General features: G+C 36.7%; 1 protein-coding gene across 4 annotated transcripts; it reads right to left on the minus strand.

Moving 5' to 3' along the window:
- Nucleotides 1-374: 374 nt before the first annotated feature.
- Nucleotides 375-16,757, minus strand: LOC116259907 (calcineurin B-like protein 4). Of its 4 annotated transcripts, XM_050079389.1 has the most exons (12): nt 16,574-16,757; nt 8,552-8,657; nt 4,979-5,023; nt 4,824-4,851; nt 4,459-4,572; nt 4,200-4,282; nt 3,959-4,018; nt 3,705-3,813; nt 3,545-3,597; nt 3,250-3,330; nt 3,025-3,137; nt 375-709 (listed from the first exon to the last, which is right to left on the minus strand). In XM_050079389.1, exons 5-12 carry the CDS (start codon nt 4,535-4,537, stop codon nt 625-627), a joined length of 663 nt encoding a protein of 220 aa, XP_049935346.1. In that variant the 5' UTR covers nt 4,538-4,572; nt 4,824-4,851; nt 4,979-5,023; nt 8,552-8,657; nt 16,574-16,757; the 3' UTR covers nt 375-624. The 4 variants fall into 4 exon arrangements, with proteins under 4 accessions (XP_049935346.1, XP_031493760.1, XP_049935345.1 ...); XM_031637900.2 differs by having other exon boundaries at nt 4,824-5,023; XM_050079388.1 differs by lacking the exon at nt 8,552-8,657 and having other exon boundaries at nt 4,824-5,023.
- Between the last annotated feature and the right edge of the window lie 110 nt (nt 16,758-16,867).

Here is a 16,867-nt window from a genome sequence, read left to right on the forward strand (position 1 = left end):
CCATATACTGAAGCACCATTTAATAGGTGTATAAACAGGTTAGATTTGAATCAGCAAGAAAACAGGAAGCCTCTTGAATGAAGTTGGATAGAGTTAAATGGCCTACAACTTTAAACCATTTCTTACCTAAAGCAAAAGCGACAAGAATACACAGATGTGCAGACAAAAGGAAGCTTGCCTGACAAATAGCTCACAGATTTGACGTCATGGCTTTGAGCTGACTCCTCATTATCAACCCTTTGAGGATTCGGTATTTCTCTCATGACTAAACCCTGGAATAATTGTCCCTTGGGACTTGAAAGTACTTCTTCAGAATATGACCAACATTTTCTCCTGGTAACATTGCATTGTAATATTGTTTGAAAGCGTCTATATACTATTGACTGTTATTGCTGTAATTCATAAGTTAGTAGTCAGTTGTTTACAACAGTATTTCCAGTGTCTAGTGTAGGCCCGGCAAGCAAGCAACATGAAAATCATAAAAACGTGCATATTTACAGGACATTTGTAAAAAAAGCACAAATTCTGAAACAGAAGATCGACTTCTATTTTCCGAGCTCATTACAGTTTGAGGATTTGCTAGTGTTGTACCATATGCTGAGACGTTGATCTCTTTCTAGTAGGTCAGTTTCTCACCACTTGACATAATTTGCGATCTTCCACCACTGATCTAAAGATGAAACTTGGGAAGGCAGCCGTGATGTCTCCCCTGCAAAAGACAGCTTCTGTAAAATGATCTTGATTGAAAATCTAGCACTAATAAGATGCTCCTATCATCATAAATCTGTGTAACATTCTCCAAAAATTTCTCTGCTGGTCAACAGATGTTCATATTTGACTTTGGCACACCCGATATTCTTATTATGGAGTTGGATTATGTCATAATTGTGTTTTTAGCAAAAGCCCTTGCCTTCCCTGCCAAAAAATTATGACATCGGAAGTGCTCTGTTCCATGAAGTTAACAGTGTAAGAAAGAAGAAGCTAATGCTGGGGGGTACAGGAACACAAGTTTGAAGTGCAAGAAATATTTGTCCTTCACAGAAAAGTGAAATTATCAAACTACTATGAAGACAGCTGCCTTTGAAACTCCGAACATCTACAAAAAGTTAAAAAACCAAATCGTAGAACCAGATTCAATCCATTTAAATCCCTATTCATAAATCATGCAATGGTACTATCATTTCAATGCTTGTCTATGTAGTGAGAATATTATGACCATATGTTTACACAATAGAATTGTGACAGAATTGCTATATAATGTCATGAATACCCAAAAACCAAACTGTCACGAAATCATGACTCACATAAAATCATCTCACAACAGTTCCTAGCACAACACTGAAAACCAGCTAGGCAATGCATACAAATCGTTTTATAGCATTCCTGATGCATGTTTCAATTATCTCTTCAACCTGTCTAAAGTGACCAGTAGTTAGTTAACTAATGCAAGGGATCAGCTGTCAACCTACTCTGTAGGACAAAATCTCATAAATAGAGATTCTGCAACATCATTTGTTAATACTGTTGGTATTATGCTCCACCTAGATCTCCAAACAACCATACTGGTATCCTGAAACCTCTATCTTGACAGCATGAAATTCTAATTTGAAACTGCATTGTTGTGATTCACCACAGTATGCCCCGGGAGATTATGGTTTGAGAATTAAGACAGGTGACTGGTGTTTGTTCATTTTACAAGGCTTTGCAGTTTGAATTGATGAAGTGTACAACAAACCAAGAAAAAAAAATCCCCTATGAAAATCCTGGAGAAAACAAGATCTCCTTTTCCTAAAATCACCAGGGTAAGACACATGTTCAGAATCCAAGTTAGCAAGCATGGTAAAGGAAGCCAGATTAGTCTAGATGCACTCAGATGACCGGATCTTCTATATTTGGTAAAAGAAAAGAATTTACTTATTCCCTATTCATTGGATTGTACAACCAGCTCAAGGAGAGTCATAAGGGACTTCTAATAGACTGTCAACAAACACAAAATCATGTAAACATGCCAATTCATTCTATATATGAGAAAATATATCGATTACTTGGTATAGGAAACCAAGGGAATGTTAGTTTCAAATCAGAACAAGAATAGTATAGAAAGACAGAGTTGACTTTTTGTTGGAGGCACAATGACTACATGTCCTGAAGCTCGAGTTTTCTTTTAGCCATGGATATTCAACCTCAAGTTTTTCTTTTTGGTGTTCATGTCTCAGCTCAGGATGCTCTGGATTCAGTCTTGCAGGATTTTGTCGTAGCCTCCTCTCTCTCTCTCTCTCTCTCTCTCTCTCTCATATCCATATATCCTAACAAGGTTTGAGACATTATTTTAACCAAAAAAGGGTGCTATTTTATAATTACTTTACAGCCTTCCTGCGTTGAGCTCATAAGTTTGATGTTAGAATCACCTGTGCACTCGCAAAATTCCTTTCCTTATTCACTATAGTGGCATCTGAGTACATAGGATCTTAGATCCAATGTCTGATTTAACAAGGATATGAACTTAAATCCACTGTTCCAAGTTCCAACAAATTGTAGATTTGAGAACCAGGGAGCTGAAGGAGGGGGTCTGATTTGATGTCCACGGATTTCAAGGTGAAAGGTTTACAAACCTATGGTGTAACCCTTGCAACTGTCAGTTACATAACTTCAGATAACTTTTAGATGTCAAGGACCGAATGACTAAAATCCTTGGATTTAAAATCCTAAGATCTTATATCACCTCGGATCTAATATGTGAGGTAATCCAACACACCCTCCATTTCTAAGTGGCCACCCTTCTGTCATCTTTTACTTTCTTTGGCATTCAACATCTGATTTTGGATGGAAAAATGGCACAGTATATCTTCTTGTTCTACCCATTTCATATTAAAACTAAAAAAAGTCGTTAGCATGTAATTCACCTAAACTTACAATACTGAAACACAGATACCTAAAATTTTTAACCACGTTCAGGTCACTTCAGAATCTAGAAAGATATGGAATGTCAAAACTATATACTTGATTTAATTGGAAGAAGCTTACTTTAGATATGGAACAGTCATGTTCTGAATTGAAGATGGATTACGAGCTACAAACTCTCTCCACTCATCTTGATCTATCTTTCCATCACCCTTTGAATCTACGGCTGTGAAGGTCTGGACAAAAAAAAAAAGACGTGTCAGCCAAAGAACTGCTCAAAGAATAAATAAATCTGAGAATCATATTCCCAACCGTGCTACAGCTATGACGCAGGCAAAAGCTAAGTACCTGATCAACAATGGACTCAATAATATCTTCAGGGAGATCCATTTCTGATTCACTTACTAGTGCCATCACCATCTCTTTCATCTGTGACATGAAAATTAATCAGGGTAGTGTATATGCATGCTTAAACATGCATATGCAGTCATCGATTGGCATCTATAATAAGGATTTAACAGCTGTGGAGTCCAATAAAAAGTCGTGATCCTTTAATAAGATGTGGGCAGGATGACATTTATTAGGGATTAGTTTTTTAGCTTCTGATTATCAATTTGAAAAGAAAGCAGGCGCTGAAGGTTACCTCTCCACGTTCAATGTAGCCAGTGTGCCATATATCATACAGTTGGAAGGCAACTGCAACATGAACAACCTCTATTAACTAAAAATCACAAACGGTGACAAAGTTGCATCTGATTTGAAGTGATTCTGTACTAAATTTGGGATAATTTGCATGCCCTTACATGAAATTTTCTCTGCTTCAGGTGTATTTGGATGAAAGATGCTCAATGAACGTACGAATTCACCAAACTCAATTACACCGTTATGTTTTGAATCAAACAACTCGAATATCTAAAGAGGAAGAGAACAAGAAGCGTGTTATCTTCTTCTAGAAATGTCAAAAGCACCTGGATGGAAAATTGAGATCTTCCATTCACCTCCCAGAAAAGCATCTTTCAACAGAAAAACATAAAATAGAGAGACTATAGGAACTCACCCTATCTGAGAAGAGGGTGCGCTTCTCGCTGTTTTTGAATAGAGCAAGCTGAAACTCTTCCTGATAAAATAAAATAAACTATCAACTCCAAAAGCCATTGGAAAAATCAGATAAATCACTAGACATATCAAGCTTTGGCACTGAAACGGAGACGCAAAAGCTAGCATATCAACAAAAATGATCAATCCAGGTAAATATAGAAGTTCTTCGTTATCAAGAAGAAGCATTATGAGAACTTCACCTTGTTGATGCACCCATTATCGACTATGGTGCTGCTCAACTTTCTGAACAACTCGTACAATGCTTCAATTTCGCTAATGGTAACTGCCAAGTGCCAACAGCATTTAAGAATATTTAGTAGGAAGTGAAAAGAAGAACTGGGTAGTGATGAAATTACAAGAAAATGGAGGCAACCATTCTGAGGACAAAAGGTGGTCAAAAGGACGAATGTATAAAGAGACAACATCAAAACGGATAAGAACAGAAGGAAGTCGACTCACAATTAGTCTGCGAGGCAAGAGCAACGGGGTCCTCGTAACCAGGAGGCCTCTCCACAGGCTTCGTCAGGAAACAACCCATGAAAGCCCTCTCCTTTCAGAGGCAGCGTAAGGCCTCTGCAGTACACCAAAACCGCTCAATGAGGTCCCAAAAGAATTGCCCTTTTCATTTTTTGTTGTTCTTGCTTGCTTTTATGCATGAACAAACAGTTGGATTCAAAATTCAAAACCAACAAAACAAAGAGAGACATGGAAGCTCTTGTTTTCTTTTCCGTTGTTCAAGGTGAAACCCGACTGCCAACTTAGAAAAAGCTCAAGCAACAGAATTGAAATTTCGTGCAAGGTTTTTGAACTTGTCACTTTTCTACCTTTGACGGGAGTTGTTCTCTTTATTTCCTGAAGAATGAGCAGAAGAGTTGCAAATTCAGAAAAGGAGGAGCAGAAAAACTGAAAGACCAGTCTTCCCTTTACTTATCCAAGGAGCTTCCCTCGGGAGACTCAATGTGTAGGAAGAACCTCCAACCTCTACAAGGAATGCTTGCACGCCATTCTGCTGATTCAGTTTTCTCTGGCCACAAAGGAGTCGGTGTATCAGATCTATATAGCATGGCAACTATAAGTTATAACCTTACCCGTCCATGAATTTAATTATATATATTTTTGGTAACATGTGCGTCATCATCTGACAGGTACACCCATGGACAAATCCGAACTTAAGTCACCTTCAATAATAATCTCCAAAAAAGTCATATTTATTCCTTCATTCATAATATTCACGCGGTGCACCACATACGAAACAATAAACAAAATACAAAATGCTGAAATTGTTGGCAGCTAGAAAAATGGTTGATCAAAATTTCAACGAAAGCCTCACGTTTCTGATTCTTTGAACAAAAAAGCTTCACTTTCACTGAAACTTTTCCTTACCACTCTCCTCTAACAATCTAACTCTGATTAACATACTAACCAGACAAGGAAATCCAATGTATTCAACGTTAGAACAAGTCGTAAAACTACGCGGATTTCAGCATGACAAGAACGACCATGAAGCTTTTTTACGGCAGTTGTCAGCAAAGAATAAGGTCCAATAATAAGAATTGTCATGTCCAGTTTGAGATTACCAATAAGACCGTGAGGCTCAAAAAAAAGAAAAAAAGGTTACCCCAGAAGAATATTTTCATTGATTCTCGGTTGTTGGCCTTGCCTTTCATGTATGGTAATTCCACAAACACGTAATCTTAGGATCTACCGTTTGCTAGGGATTTTTCCTCGATTGCAGAGAATATGCCAATTAACCTGGTCATCACTGAGTTTGCAACAGTTGTCTAGTTGACTAACTTAAACATTAATTTTGGAAAAAACAGGCTATTTAGACTTGACAAATAGTTTCATGTTGTTCCTTTCTTGGATATGGGGAACATACAGGGGTGAAAAACCTTCTCATTTCCTTTTATCTAAGGTTTAGAGCTGTCTAAAAAACTAAGGAAAAAGCAGAACACCAGTCAAGTAACCGTTGTGTAGTGTAGCTACTATTTACAAGAATGAAATTGATGACCAACCTTTTGTTGTTCTACCAATCTGACTAACTACACTGTGTTCCATGAAACCATGTTTTGATACCAATATTTCACCTTGGCTCGCACCAGTCTCGCTGCAGGCACACTGATTGATGCTTCGGAGTCTAATTGGAGTGTACACACCTGCCCATGACATATAAATAACTGATTGACGTATCAGAATTCTAGAAGGCACGGGGTATGGGGTCTTTGTTCATGGCGCCAGGAAGATGATGGAATACTTGAATTAGAATGGTAGGCAGACGTTTTGTGGATTCAGTATGGGGAGGCGAATGTGTTCTAAAGGTCAAACGTTGAATCAGGGTTTCCTTTTCCGAAATTTTAATATAAGGGTCATCAAAATTTCGCACATTTTTGTAATAGTATATTTTAAAAGCCATTTAAATATTCCAGACTTGGTTAAATTACATTTGGAGAGTTTAGACTGCAACACTAAAGAAATAGAATCATCTACGGTTCAAAGGTCATATATAACCTAATAGCAACGATGCATGAAACCTTCGATCATTCAATAAAAAAAGTGTTAATATATATATATATATATATATATATATATATATATATATATATATATATATATAACCTAATAGCAACGATGCATGAAACCTTCGATCATTCAATAAAAAAAGTGTTAATATATATATATATATATATATATATATATATATATTGATTGATTGGCGGCTCCACATTTAGTAGATACTGGGGGATTTCATAAACATATATATATATTGATTGATTGATTGGCGGCTCCACATTTAGTAGATACTGGGGGATTTCAAACCTGAACTGTTCGATCTCATTAAACAGTCAGTTCTTCCCCCTTCTCTCTCTCTCTCCTTTTCTTCCTCTCTCTCCCTGCCGGCAACTGGGGAGCCCCAGTGGCTCCTCCCTGGATTGCCGACACCTAGGGGCTCGGACAATGGAAAAGGGGGAGGCACCTGCCGGGGCTTGCCCTTCTCTCCGGCATAGCTCAAGTGGGCTGCTGATGATGGTTGGGGAGGTAGAGGAAAGTTAAAAACAAAAAAATCCACCAGGGCCTCTTTGATTCTCTATGCTTTCATAAGAATAACAATGGTGACTCTAAAATCACCTATATATATATATATATATATCATCTAATATAATGACCCATCCCAAAATTAATATGAGACCAATTTGAAGAATCCCATCTTGTCGTGAGAGGACTACTAATAACTGAGTCTAAATGATCTTTTAATTTTTTTTCTTTGAACCCTAACCTTTCTTTCTTGGCATGGCAAGATCTTAGTACAGCAAAACGGGTCAAAGGCAAGGGGTGCTGGCAGGGGCCATGGCCCCCACCTCAAATTTTTAAAAATTCAAACCTTTGCATGTAAAATTTAAAAATTTTACTTTAACTTATATATATATATAATGAAAGTTTAGATTAGTTAAAATTTTGAATCTATAGTTTGACCTCTAAGACAAAAAATTCCTAGTTTCGCCCTTGATACCACACGGATACAACCTCACTTGGTTAGCTGCTTTCTCGAAAAGATATGGAGAAAGCAAAAGTAAGCCGCGAAATCAAGAGCATATAAATGAAGAAATGAATGCCAATTAAGTTCGAATTTATATCATGACAATTTCACCTGTTCTTACCGAGCAAAATATGTATTCTGGCATCACGGTTGCGACTCTAACCACAATGCTTACCTGTGGCGAAGATAGATTCCGAAAATTTGTGAGCATTATTCAAGTTAGAGTTTTACACAGTTTACGCAATCATAATTGCCACAAGTAAAGTCCTAGGCGGCCAAGCCTTCCATTATTTTATCTCCGTTCATTCCTTCTACGCTTCGGCCGAGAGACTTTGGCGCTTGCCTCAGCACATGAAGCCACCCAGCCCTACTAATGCAGCTGAAGTACGGAAGATGCAAAGAAAAAAAAGAAGTCAGGGCTGTGGACTTTATGGCAGCTGATCATTCGAGTTTCTCAATAGAAACAATTTAATAGTCCACTGACTTTGGGCAGCCCTTCTTATGTGGCATTTAAAGTCTATAGTTGTGGAATATATTCCAACACCATCGTCCGGGACCGATTTTATTTACTATTCTATTTTGGGTGGAATGGGTTCCAACCATTAATTCAATGCAGTAGTACCATCTTTTAGTGTTTATAATCGAAGATTCCAAAATCTATTTGCTTTATATGTCACATATTTTGACTGAGCGGAGGAGTATTTCATCTTATTATCTAGAGAAGAGTCGAAACTTTCAACCTAAGTCACCCGAACTCTTCCATTTTACCGCCGCACCCGAGTCGCACCGAGTCGGGTGCGCACCGGACATAGGTGCGGCTCTTACTCACACCCGAGCGCAGTTAGAATGTCATATTACTAAATTACTTATATAATATATGTTGTTCTGATATTTTCCTATGCAATACAATTATTCAAGTATGTTATATACATTAATAACTAAATAATAATAATAATATATACATGTTTATTCTGTTATATATATAATAAATTAAAAATAAAAATAACAATAAAATACCTTCGCCGCACCGCTACACTTTAATTTTTTGGGATGTGCCGCTCTGGCACCCGCACCCCGTACTCAGGTGACATAGCTTTCAACTAACCCTTTGAATCCTTAAGAGCTGTTTGACATTCGGAACAATGTATGAGTATTTCATGAATATGCTAAATTAAGATAGATTCATGACCACAGTTACATAGCTTTCAACTAACCTTTCAACTCCTTAAGAGTTGTTTGACATTAACAATGTATGAGTATTTCATGAATATACTCAAAATTTAGGATACATGACCTGTTTTTGTGTCTTGATGTTATCTCGTTGTGCTTTAGCTTTTTTTTTTGCGCCAACTGTTGCACCATTCCCCCCAGCTGTTGCACCAATCCCCTCAAGGACTTCAAATGTCGTGTTTTAACATCTAAGCTTTAATTAGGGATGCAAATTTGTATATATTTTGGATTCTTAGTGCTTATTCATAAAAACGAAATTATATTTTTGCTCTCATATTTATATGATACTTTCCAGTGAAATTGAGGCCTATGAGAAAAGTAGAAAATGTAAGGCTTGTATTTGAATTTTTATCCAAAAGTTGCTCCTTTGAAAGAAATTTTCCCTACAACATATATATATATATATATATATATATATATATATATATATATATATATATATATATATATATAGAGAGAGAGAGAGAGAGAGAGAGAGTCAACTAATAGAAAAATAGTAACTTGAACGAAAATCATGCTCTCTATAAATAAAAAGCAATAAATTAAACGAAAAGCATGCTTTCTATTACAAAATAAACTAAATCTCCAGTGATAAGAAAATGTCAAATTCCTGGCTTTTGAGACGCGCTTTTAGGGTACGCTTGATAGCCTCAAATTTAAAATCTTGAACCGTAGACTTAAATCGGACCCTCACCCTTTCAATCATAAAGACGATAAAGTAAAATAAGAATCTTAAGTATGAATCTTAGTTCAAACCTACGATCCGATTGCAACATCAACAAAAGCATCTCACATCAGTTCTACGTCAGATCCATAGATTTCAAATCCAAAATAATCAAACGCCTCCTTAAAGTGAGCTCCTCCTTGATCGGCGAGAAGGTGTTGTTAGGTAAGGTTTCAACTAGGGATGCAAATAATTTGGATTTGGGATGGACTCGGCTTTCACCCAATTCATTCTGTTGATTAGATTTTATGTAATTGGATTATGATTCCGAGTTGAAGTTGAAATGGAATTCGGATCTGATTAACATAAGACCTGAGACTTGTATGTAATCATTCACATATTTTTTGGATCCCAATCGGATATTGGGTTCAGATCCAAAATTTAGTCAAGAAACGGTATAGCAAGTCCAAATTTGTTAGTACTCATTTCTCCTTTTGCCCTTCAGAATTTAATTTATTTGCTGTTGGTTGTTAGCCATAAAATGGATAAACTTCAAGAGAATTTAATATATTATTTGGTAGTGTTAGCTAAGTTGGCGACATATTGGATGCGTACGTAGATCCTAAATACTATCTACGTCATATGGCAATTTATTAAAAGGGACAGAGGGCTTTTAGAATTTAGAGGGGGTTTGGATTGAGTAAGACGTTGTTCCAAAGACACGGTGTTCTCATAAAAAAGAAAAAGAAATATGTTTTCATTTGTTTAGAGAGAGAAAAAAAAAAAGAGTGCGAAATATTTTTATTTGTTTGTATTTTTAACATGCTTTTCAAAGTACTTTCCTTTGTCATATGTTAATTTTTTATTGAGATAAAAAAGAGTATTTTTATTAATTCATATGTCTTTCATTTATTTTATCATGTGTTTTAGAGATGGAGAGAGATATATAAAGATAGAGAAATGCAATGTTAAACTTGTTGTCTAAGTATTTAAACAAAACGGTGGACAAGACAAGTTGAAAATTTTGTCCTTATAAACAAACGCTGGACAGAATTACAACTCTTGGCTATATAGACAAGGACTCTTTGCTCTTAGAACACTTGTTCTAAGGACAAGTATCCTAAGAACGGTTGCCCTTGCAACCAAACGGTATCTTAAGTTGGACATTGAAATTAAGCAAATGCCTTCTTTCATGTTTGAAAAAGAAAGGCTCCCCTTTAAGGGCAAAAAAAAAAAAAAATACGCAAATGACTAAAATGTCTTTTTTTACTAAAAGAAATAACAAAACAACGACTCCCACTTTAAAATAACAATAACGTGTTATGAAGTCGTACATTATGTGAATGTTTTATGAATCTATTTTAAAGATTGGGGAAGATTCATGAAGCACTAAAATATGTGTTTCATAAATCTGTCATAATATTCAGGTCAGATTCATGTAACACTAAAAAATTGTTCCTACTGCTAAACAACCCTCGTGTTCATCGCTGACATGCAAATCAACCTTAGATGATGACTAAGCACCCTAAATTTTTCAAGGAAATGTTACAAAATCAAACTATACCTATAGTTTTAGTTGCATGAATATAGTTAGGTTTGCTTCTAAGTCCTTCCCTTATCAACTACCCAACTTGGACATTAAAATTGAGGGAAAAGACTAAAGGGCTAAAGATTTCCACATCATGCCTGACCATAGAGGGGGAAAGAAAGGAAGGTTAAGATACTAAACAAGGAAAGCTGAGCAAGATAAAGTATTATAACATTTTTTTGCTTGCTTTCGTTTTCCCCACATATTTTTTTTTTATTGTTAAGGCTTTATTTAATTCAAACAATTATCGCATGCATTCGTGAAATAATTTCTCTTGACTAGAAAGATTGAGGGTCTTTCACTTTCAGACAATATAAAAGGTTATGATTTTTTTTTTAAAGAAAATGATGCTTATATACATGCTTCACTTCAAATGTGTCATAATACGGTTTGTCAGGACTGACAGATCTGTGAAAGGTCGATCATTAGTTTGATTCCTGTAGGTATTACTCATTTTTCCTAGTTGATGGATTTCTTAATCCTCACTTAACTCCGATTTGGCCTTGGGGATATCTCCCTACCCAATTAACTTCAAAGGTGACCTTGTAGATCATTTACGTGTTTGACTAATAACAATTAAAGCTGTCAATGAGTCAAGCAATTCAAGCTCGACTAATTTTAAACAAATCAATACAAATTTAGTCTAAAAAAGAAAAAATCAAAATGATCATGGTACACAATTAACTCAACAATTTAATCAGTAATTTCCAGATTTGAAAAACCTGGAGTTAAACAAGGTCATGTTTTTTATGCGTAGATTGATTTAACCATTTATATAATGTTCAAATTTCTTCAAACTTATTTTTTTCTCCTTCCAGTTTTGGAATTTTTCAAACTTGTAGATGAGATCACATGTTTTTTCATACAATAACACATCTGAAAATAAAATAAGAAAACATGAACAAGTCACAACCAGCAACTACATAAAGACATATCTTATACCTATTAGGCAAAACTACAAAAAGATGCCTAAAGTCTGAGTTAAATCACAAAATCACCACTCAAAATTTGAAAAGTAACAAATAAGCACTAAACTTTGAGATGAATTCTCAGATAGCCCCTTGTAAAAGAAATTAATGTTAGTTTTTGACATAAAATTATAAACTAACACTTATGAATCCATTTCCTGCTTGGAAAAAGAAATATAAGTTTTATTCTTAAAACGGTTTTCCTATTATTTATATCGACCAAAAAAATTGATGTTTTCTTTTAGGAAGCTGCAGGAGCTCTTTGAGAAATTATTGACAATGTTAGTCCCTGTTTATAAAATTTTCAAAAGTTGAGAAGTCATTTGTCATTTAACCAAACAATAGCCCAAGGTTCATGAATGAAAGTCTTCAACTCATTTACATAATTTATAAAGATACTTTAATGACATCACCCGTATGCATTATCTTGACATATCTAACATAATCATGTACCATTTCCCGCAAATAAAATCCTCTTCTTTTTTTATTTATTTCTTTATATTGGCAAAGTCAAGGACATAGGGCGGCTAAAAGGACTTGACAAGGTTTGTGATTATATCACTAATTAGCTGTAATGCTGCAATAATTGTAACACTAATCCCTTCAAGTCTGAGATCAGAGGATTCACTAGACGTGGCATTTAAATATCTAGACGTCCGATTTGAATATATGATGTGGACGCCATTGGCAGTGGCAGAGCGAAAAATTCGAGTTGAGAGGGTGCAACCATGTAAATTTATATGCCAAGGGGCGGAAATATATATATATATATATATATATATATAAACCACTGCCTAAGAGTGGCATCAAGCATCGGGTACTCGGTACTCGGCCTGTTTGACCAAAAAAAAGGTCTTGCTCGACAATTTTTCAAGTAGGGCCAAATCGAACCGAACCTGACCTGATTATATATATATATATATATATATATATATATATTAAATGTATATATTTTAAATATTTTTTTATTAAACTCCAGGGACGAACTGACTGCCAGCAACAACAGATAACACCTAACTTTTAAAATCTAATGAAAAGGGCCGGACCTGAAACTCTGCCCTACCAACCACAACTGACAGCGCCCAACTTTTTAAACCTAATAAAAAGAGGCTCAACCTTTTTAGTAAATTTACGAATAACCACCCTTCTTAAAACTGTTAAAAGAATCAAAATACTGTACTTATTTACCCTTCCAACCCTGTCCAGCTAGGGGGTGACAATGTCATCTCCTTCATTGGACGATGAGAGTGGGTGGGGCTACCTCGCATCCTATTGACCCTCCCCTTATGGCAATAGCGACGGTGGTGGCGATAATGAAAATGAAAGGGTGTTAGCATTAATAAAAATCACCAACATACTTATGTAAATTAACAAACATGGAAGATGGGAGCTGAGTCGAGTTTAAATGAGTCGAGCTCGTGTAGCTCGAACTCAACTCATTTATAACTCCAGTTTTAACTCGAGCTCGAGCTTACATGGGTGAGTTCGAATCGAGCTGTGGTACATCCCTAGATGGCACCATCGCCCTCGCTTGAACAGCTCATAAGGCTCATGGGCAGCAAGAATTGTGCTCATAACCTTCATTAAGCAAGGGCATGTCAGGGATGCCCTGACCTTGTTGCCCCACGAGGGCCGGGAATGCCTTGCAACGGTGCGAAAAGTCAACCCAAGTAGGTGAGGTGATGGCGACGGTGTTGGCACCGTCGCCTTTGCTGGATGGTGAGAGGTGGAGCATCCCCGACCATCGCCTGCCCAGCTAGGGTAGTGGATCTCTTAAGCAAGTTGTTCAGATGACTCAACATCAAACCTTCAGATGTCCAAACACTCCTAAGGACCTAATATCTTGAAGATCATAAGATTTTTAGTTGAGCTCAATCACTAACAAGCACAGGCGGAGGGAAGGGGCGGCCGGCCTAGGCCATGGCCCCACCACAGCCAATGATTTTTTTTATATTTAAAAAATAATATTTTTTAATTGCATAATGTATTTTTTGTATTAGAATTCAGTTTGGTTCTACCCGGATCCAAAAGTCAGACTGCCGGCCCGTCCCTAAAGAAAATCCTGGCTCCGCCCCTGCCAACAAGCATATCATGGTTCAATTACTACATGAAGCATTTGATGTCCTCAAATTTGCTACCTCCTTCAGGTGAACAGGAGGTTAGCAGCCCGGAGAAAACCTGAAAACATACCCTCCCCCCAGAAAAACAATGTTTTTATGTTCTTGAACTGCATCGAGACCTGAATGGAGTAAAAGTTCTTCTAGATTGGACAGTGTTTCCTGCGTGTACAGGCAGTGGGGTGTACTTACATCCCAAAACTGAGTCAAGAAAGTCGCGCATATCCTTCGTTGGACTTTCTTCACTTGTTTTCAAGGCTTTTAAAACCTGTATGAATGTGGTGAAAGGAATCCCGGACTTTTTTTAAAACCTGTATGAATGTGGTGAAAGGAGTGAATGATAACAAGTCAATCAAACAATTCCTAAACGACATCTGCAGGAAAAAATTAATTTGGGTTTGACAAAGTTCAGATTTTGATGTGAAGCCTCAACCACATCAAATCCTTGGATTTAATATCCGAAGTAAGGTTTTAAGGTTTCCTATCTCAATCTGTGGATTTCATGCGGTAACAAAATCATGATTTGTGAATAATCATTTGTTTACCAGATTTATGGTAACAAAGTATGTGCACATCTGAACAAGTCGTAGTCAAGTGATTGTGTTAGGTTTCGGATCATTTGTTTGTAACATATTATACATCAGAATGTATTGAAATTAGCCTCATAAAAATCAAGTCGTAGTCAGGAACTTATTTTTGTATCTCTAACTAATACATTGTGTTGTGGTTTGTAGGTTTTCTTGAGAGCCAGACTAAGTGATTAGAATATTGGTAGAGACTGGTTAATTAGTTATTGTGTTCATATAATAAATTTCGGGTCGGGAAGTTTCATTTAGGGGGCATGTGATGGTTTGGAATGTTGATTTAAGAATGAAAATTCTAGAATCATAATTCATCCTCAAACAGGAATGAAATCCAAATTCCAGGTTTTAGTTTCCTAATTCTGGAAACAAAATACCTTGTTTGTTTAATCATTCTAATTTCTTAAAAATTGAGCATTTTGGTTCTACAATTCCATGATTCTAGGTATATCAAACACCCCCTTAATCTTAGGCATTATTAACATCCATAACTTGAGAAGTTGGATCTAAGATAGGAAGATGGAGCTCAACTATAAAGGTTTGTAGATCATATCACATCAGATTTTGGCTGATCAAATTCCCTTTTAGGGCCCATTTGATCCGCATAGGAAAAAGTCAGTAAAAAGTTTTTAACCACGTTATCAAAATGGGCCAGAACCTGTCGATTTGGATAGTGTATTTGGCGGCAATACTCGAGAACCCAAGGCTTCCTACCATACCCCTTGCCTTTAGGGTTCAAGGCTTGCTTGGGGACCTAAACCTCCATTTACAGTTCAAGGAAATAGCACTCACAGAAAAATTGAACCAAGGATGTGCCGTCTACTTGCCGGCCAGCTCAACCAGTTATGCTACATCTCTTGAGTCAATTTGCATAGAGTATGTGGCAAACCGATTTTTAATCAAGTTGGTGGCAAACTTATTTTTAATCAAGTTGGTGGCAAACCAACTCAGAGCACCACATGTCCTTTTAAATATTTTAAAGAGTTTTCTTATTCTAATGAACTTTGACAAGAAATGATGGCAAGGTTCTGAATCTGCAGACAAACCTACACTGCCAATCCAGCTATTGGATAGGGTTGAAACAATAAAGTTCTTAATACTAATTAATTAATTAATTAATTTCTCTCTCTGTCTTAATCTAGCAATCTCAGCTACATATTTATCCACAGTATGAGATATAATACACCCTGGGAAATCGTTCAAGAAAACTCATAAGGTTTATTATAAGACAAGGTCTACTTTCAAAACTTTTTCCTTGCGTAGTTATCCAAGTTCAAACTTTTCCCGAAGTCGAATAACAAATGACCAGACCAGTGACGGAGCCACAAGTGAGATGGTATGGGCAGCCCATAGAATTCCATGATTTAACTATTGGTACCTTAACACTCTGCTCCTTTGTTACTTTGAACTTTTATTAGTGTTCCTAAGAATCTAAAATTGTTTACATTAATGCTCCCTTCAACCCAGAATTTTTTGCTACGCCACTAAAAATGAGCAAGAAATGTTCGTTGTGGTTGCAGAATTTGTGATTACTACACGCTTACAAGATGTGAAACAAGTTCGATCACATAATGGATGGTAGGGACGTGAAAACTAGAAGGCAGAAGCCTTAGCCGATCATCTTGAACTCATCCCCAACCCCTCCACTCCAAGAAGCTAAAAACAGAACAAAGGATCTTCATCTTGGTAGCTTAAATTCATCACCAAACAAGCAAAATATGAAAGCAAAGATCAAATTTATGCACTGCGCCCCGAAATAACTTAAAAGGAACAGTGAGAGGGCTCGAAACTAAATCAGACGAAATGTAGAAACAGATTCGAGCAAAGACTTGAAAGATAGCAAACAGAAATATGAATCATCCCGAGAGAGAGAGAGAGAGAGAGAGGGTACCATCTATCAGCCATGCGAGGAGAACAGATGGGCACCGGCTCCGCTGCTTCCGCTGCCCTTTGAGGTTTGGCTTCAGAAGAACTGAGGCTATATGAACAATGAAGAGTTGCACGGACAGAGATGAACGACACTACCAAAAATGAACGATAGAGGCGACGCTAGAAACAAGAAAACAGAGTTCCAGAAAGGGATCACCCTGAGCGTTCCTTTATATATATATATATATATATATATATATATGTATGACTCAGCCACGCGCTACATGAGAGAGGACAACGAACCACGAGGCACGTG

Source organism: Nymphaea colorata, chromosome 9, assembly GCF_008831285.2.
Source record: "Nymphaea colorata isolate Beijing-Zhang1983 chromosome 9, ASM883128v2, whole genome shotgun sequence".
NCBI lineage: Eukaryota > Viridiplantae > Streptophyta > Magnoliopsida > Nymphaeales > Nymphaeaceae > Nymphaea > Nymphaea colorata.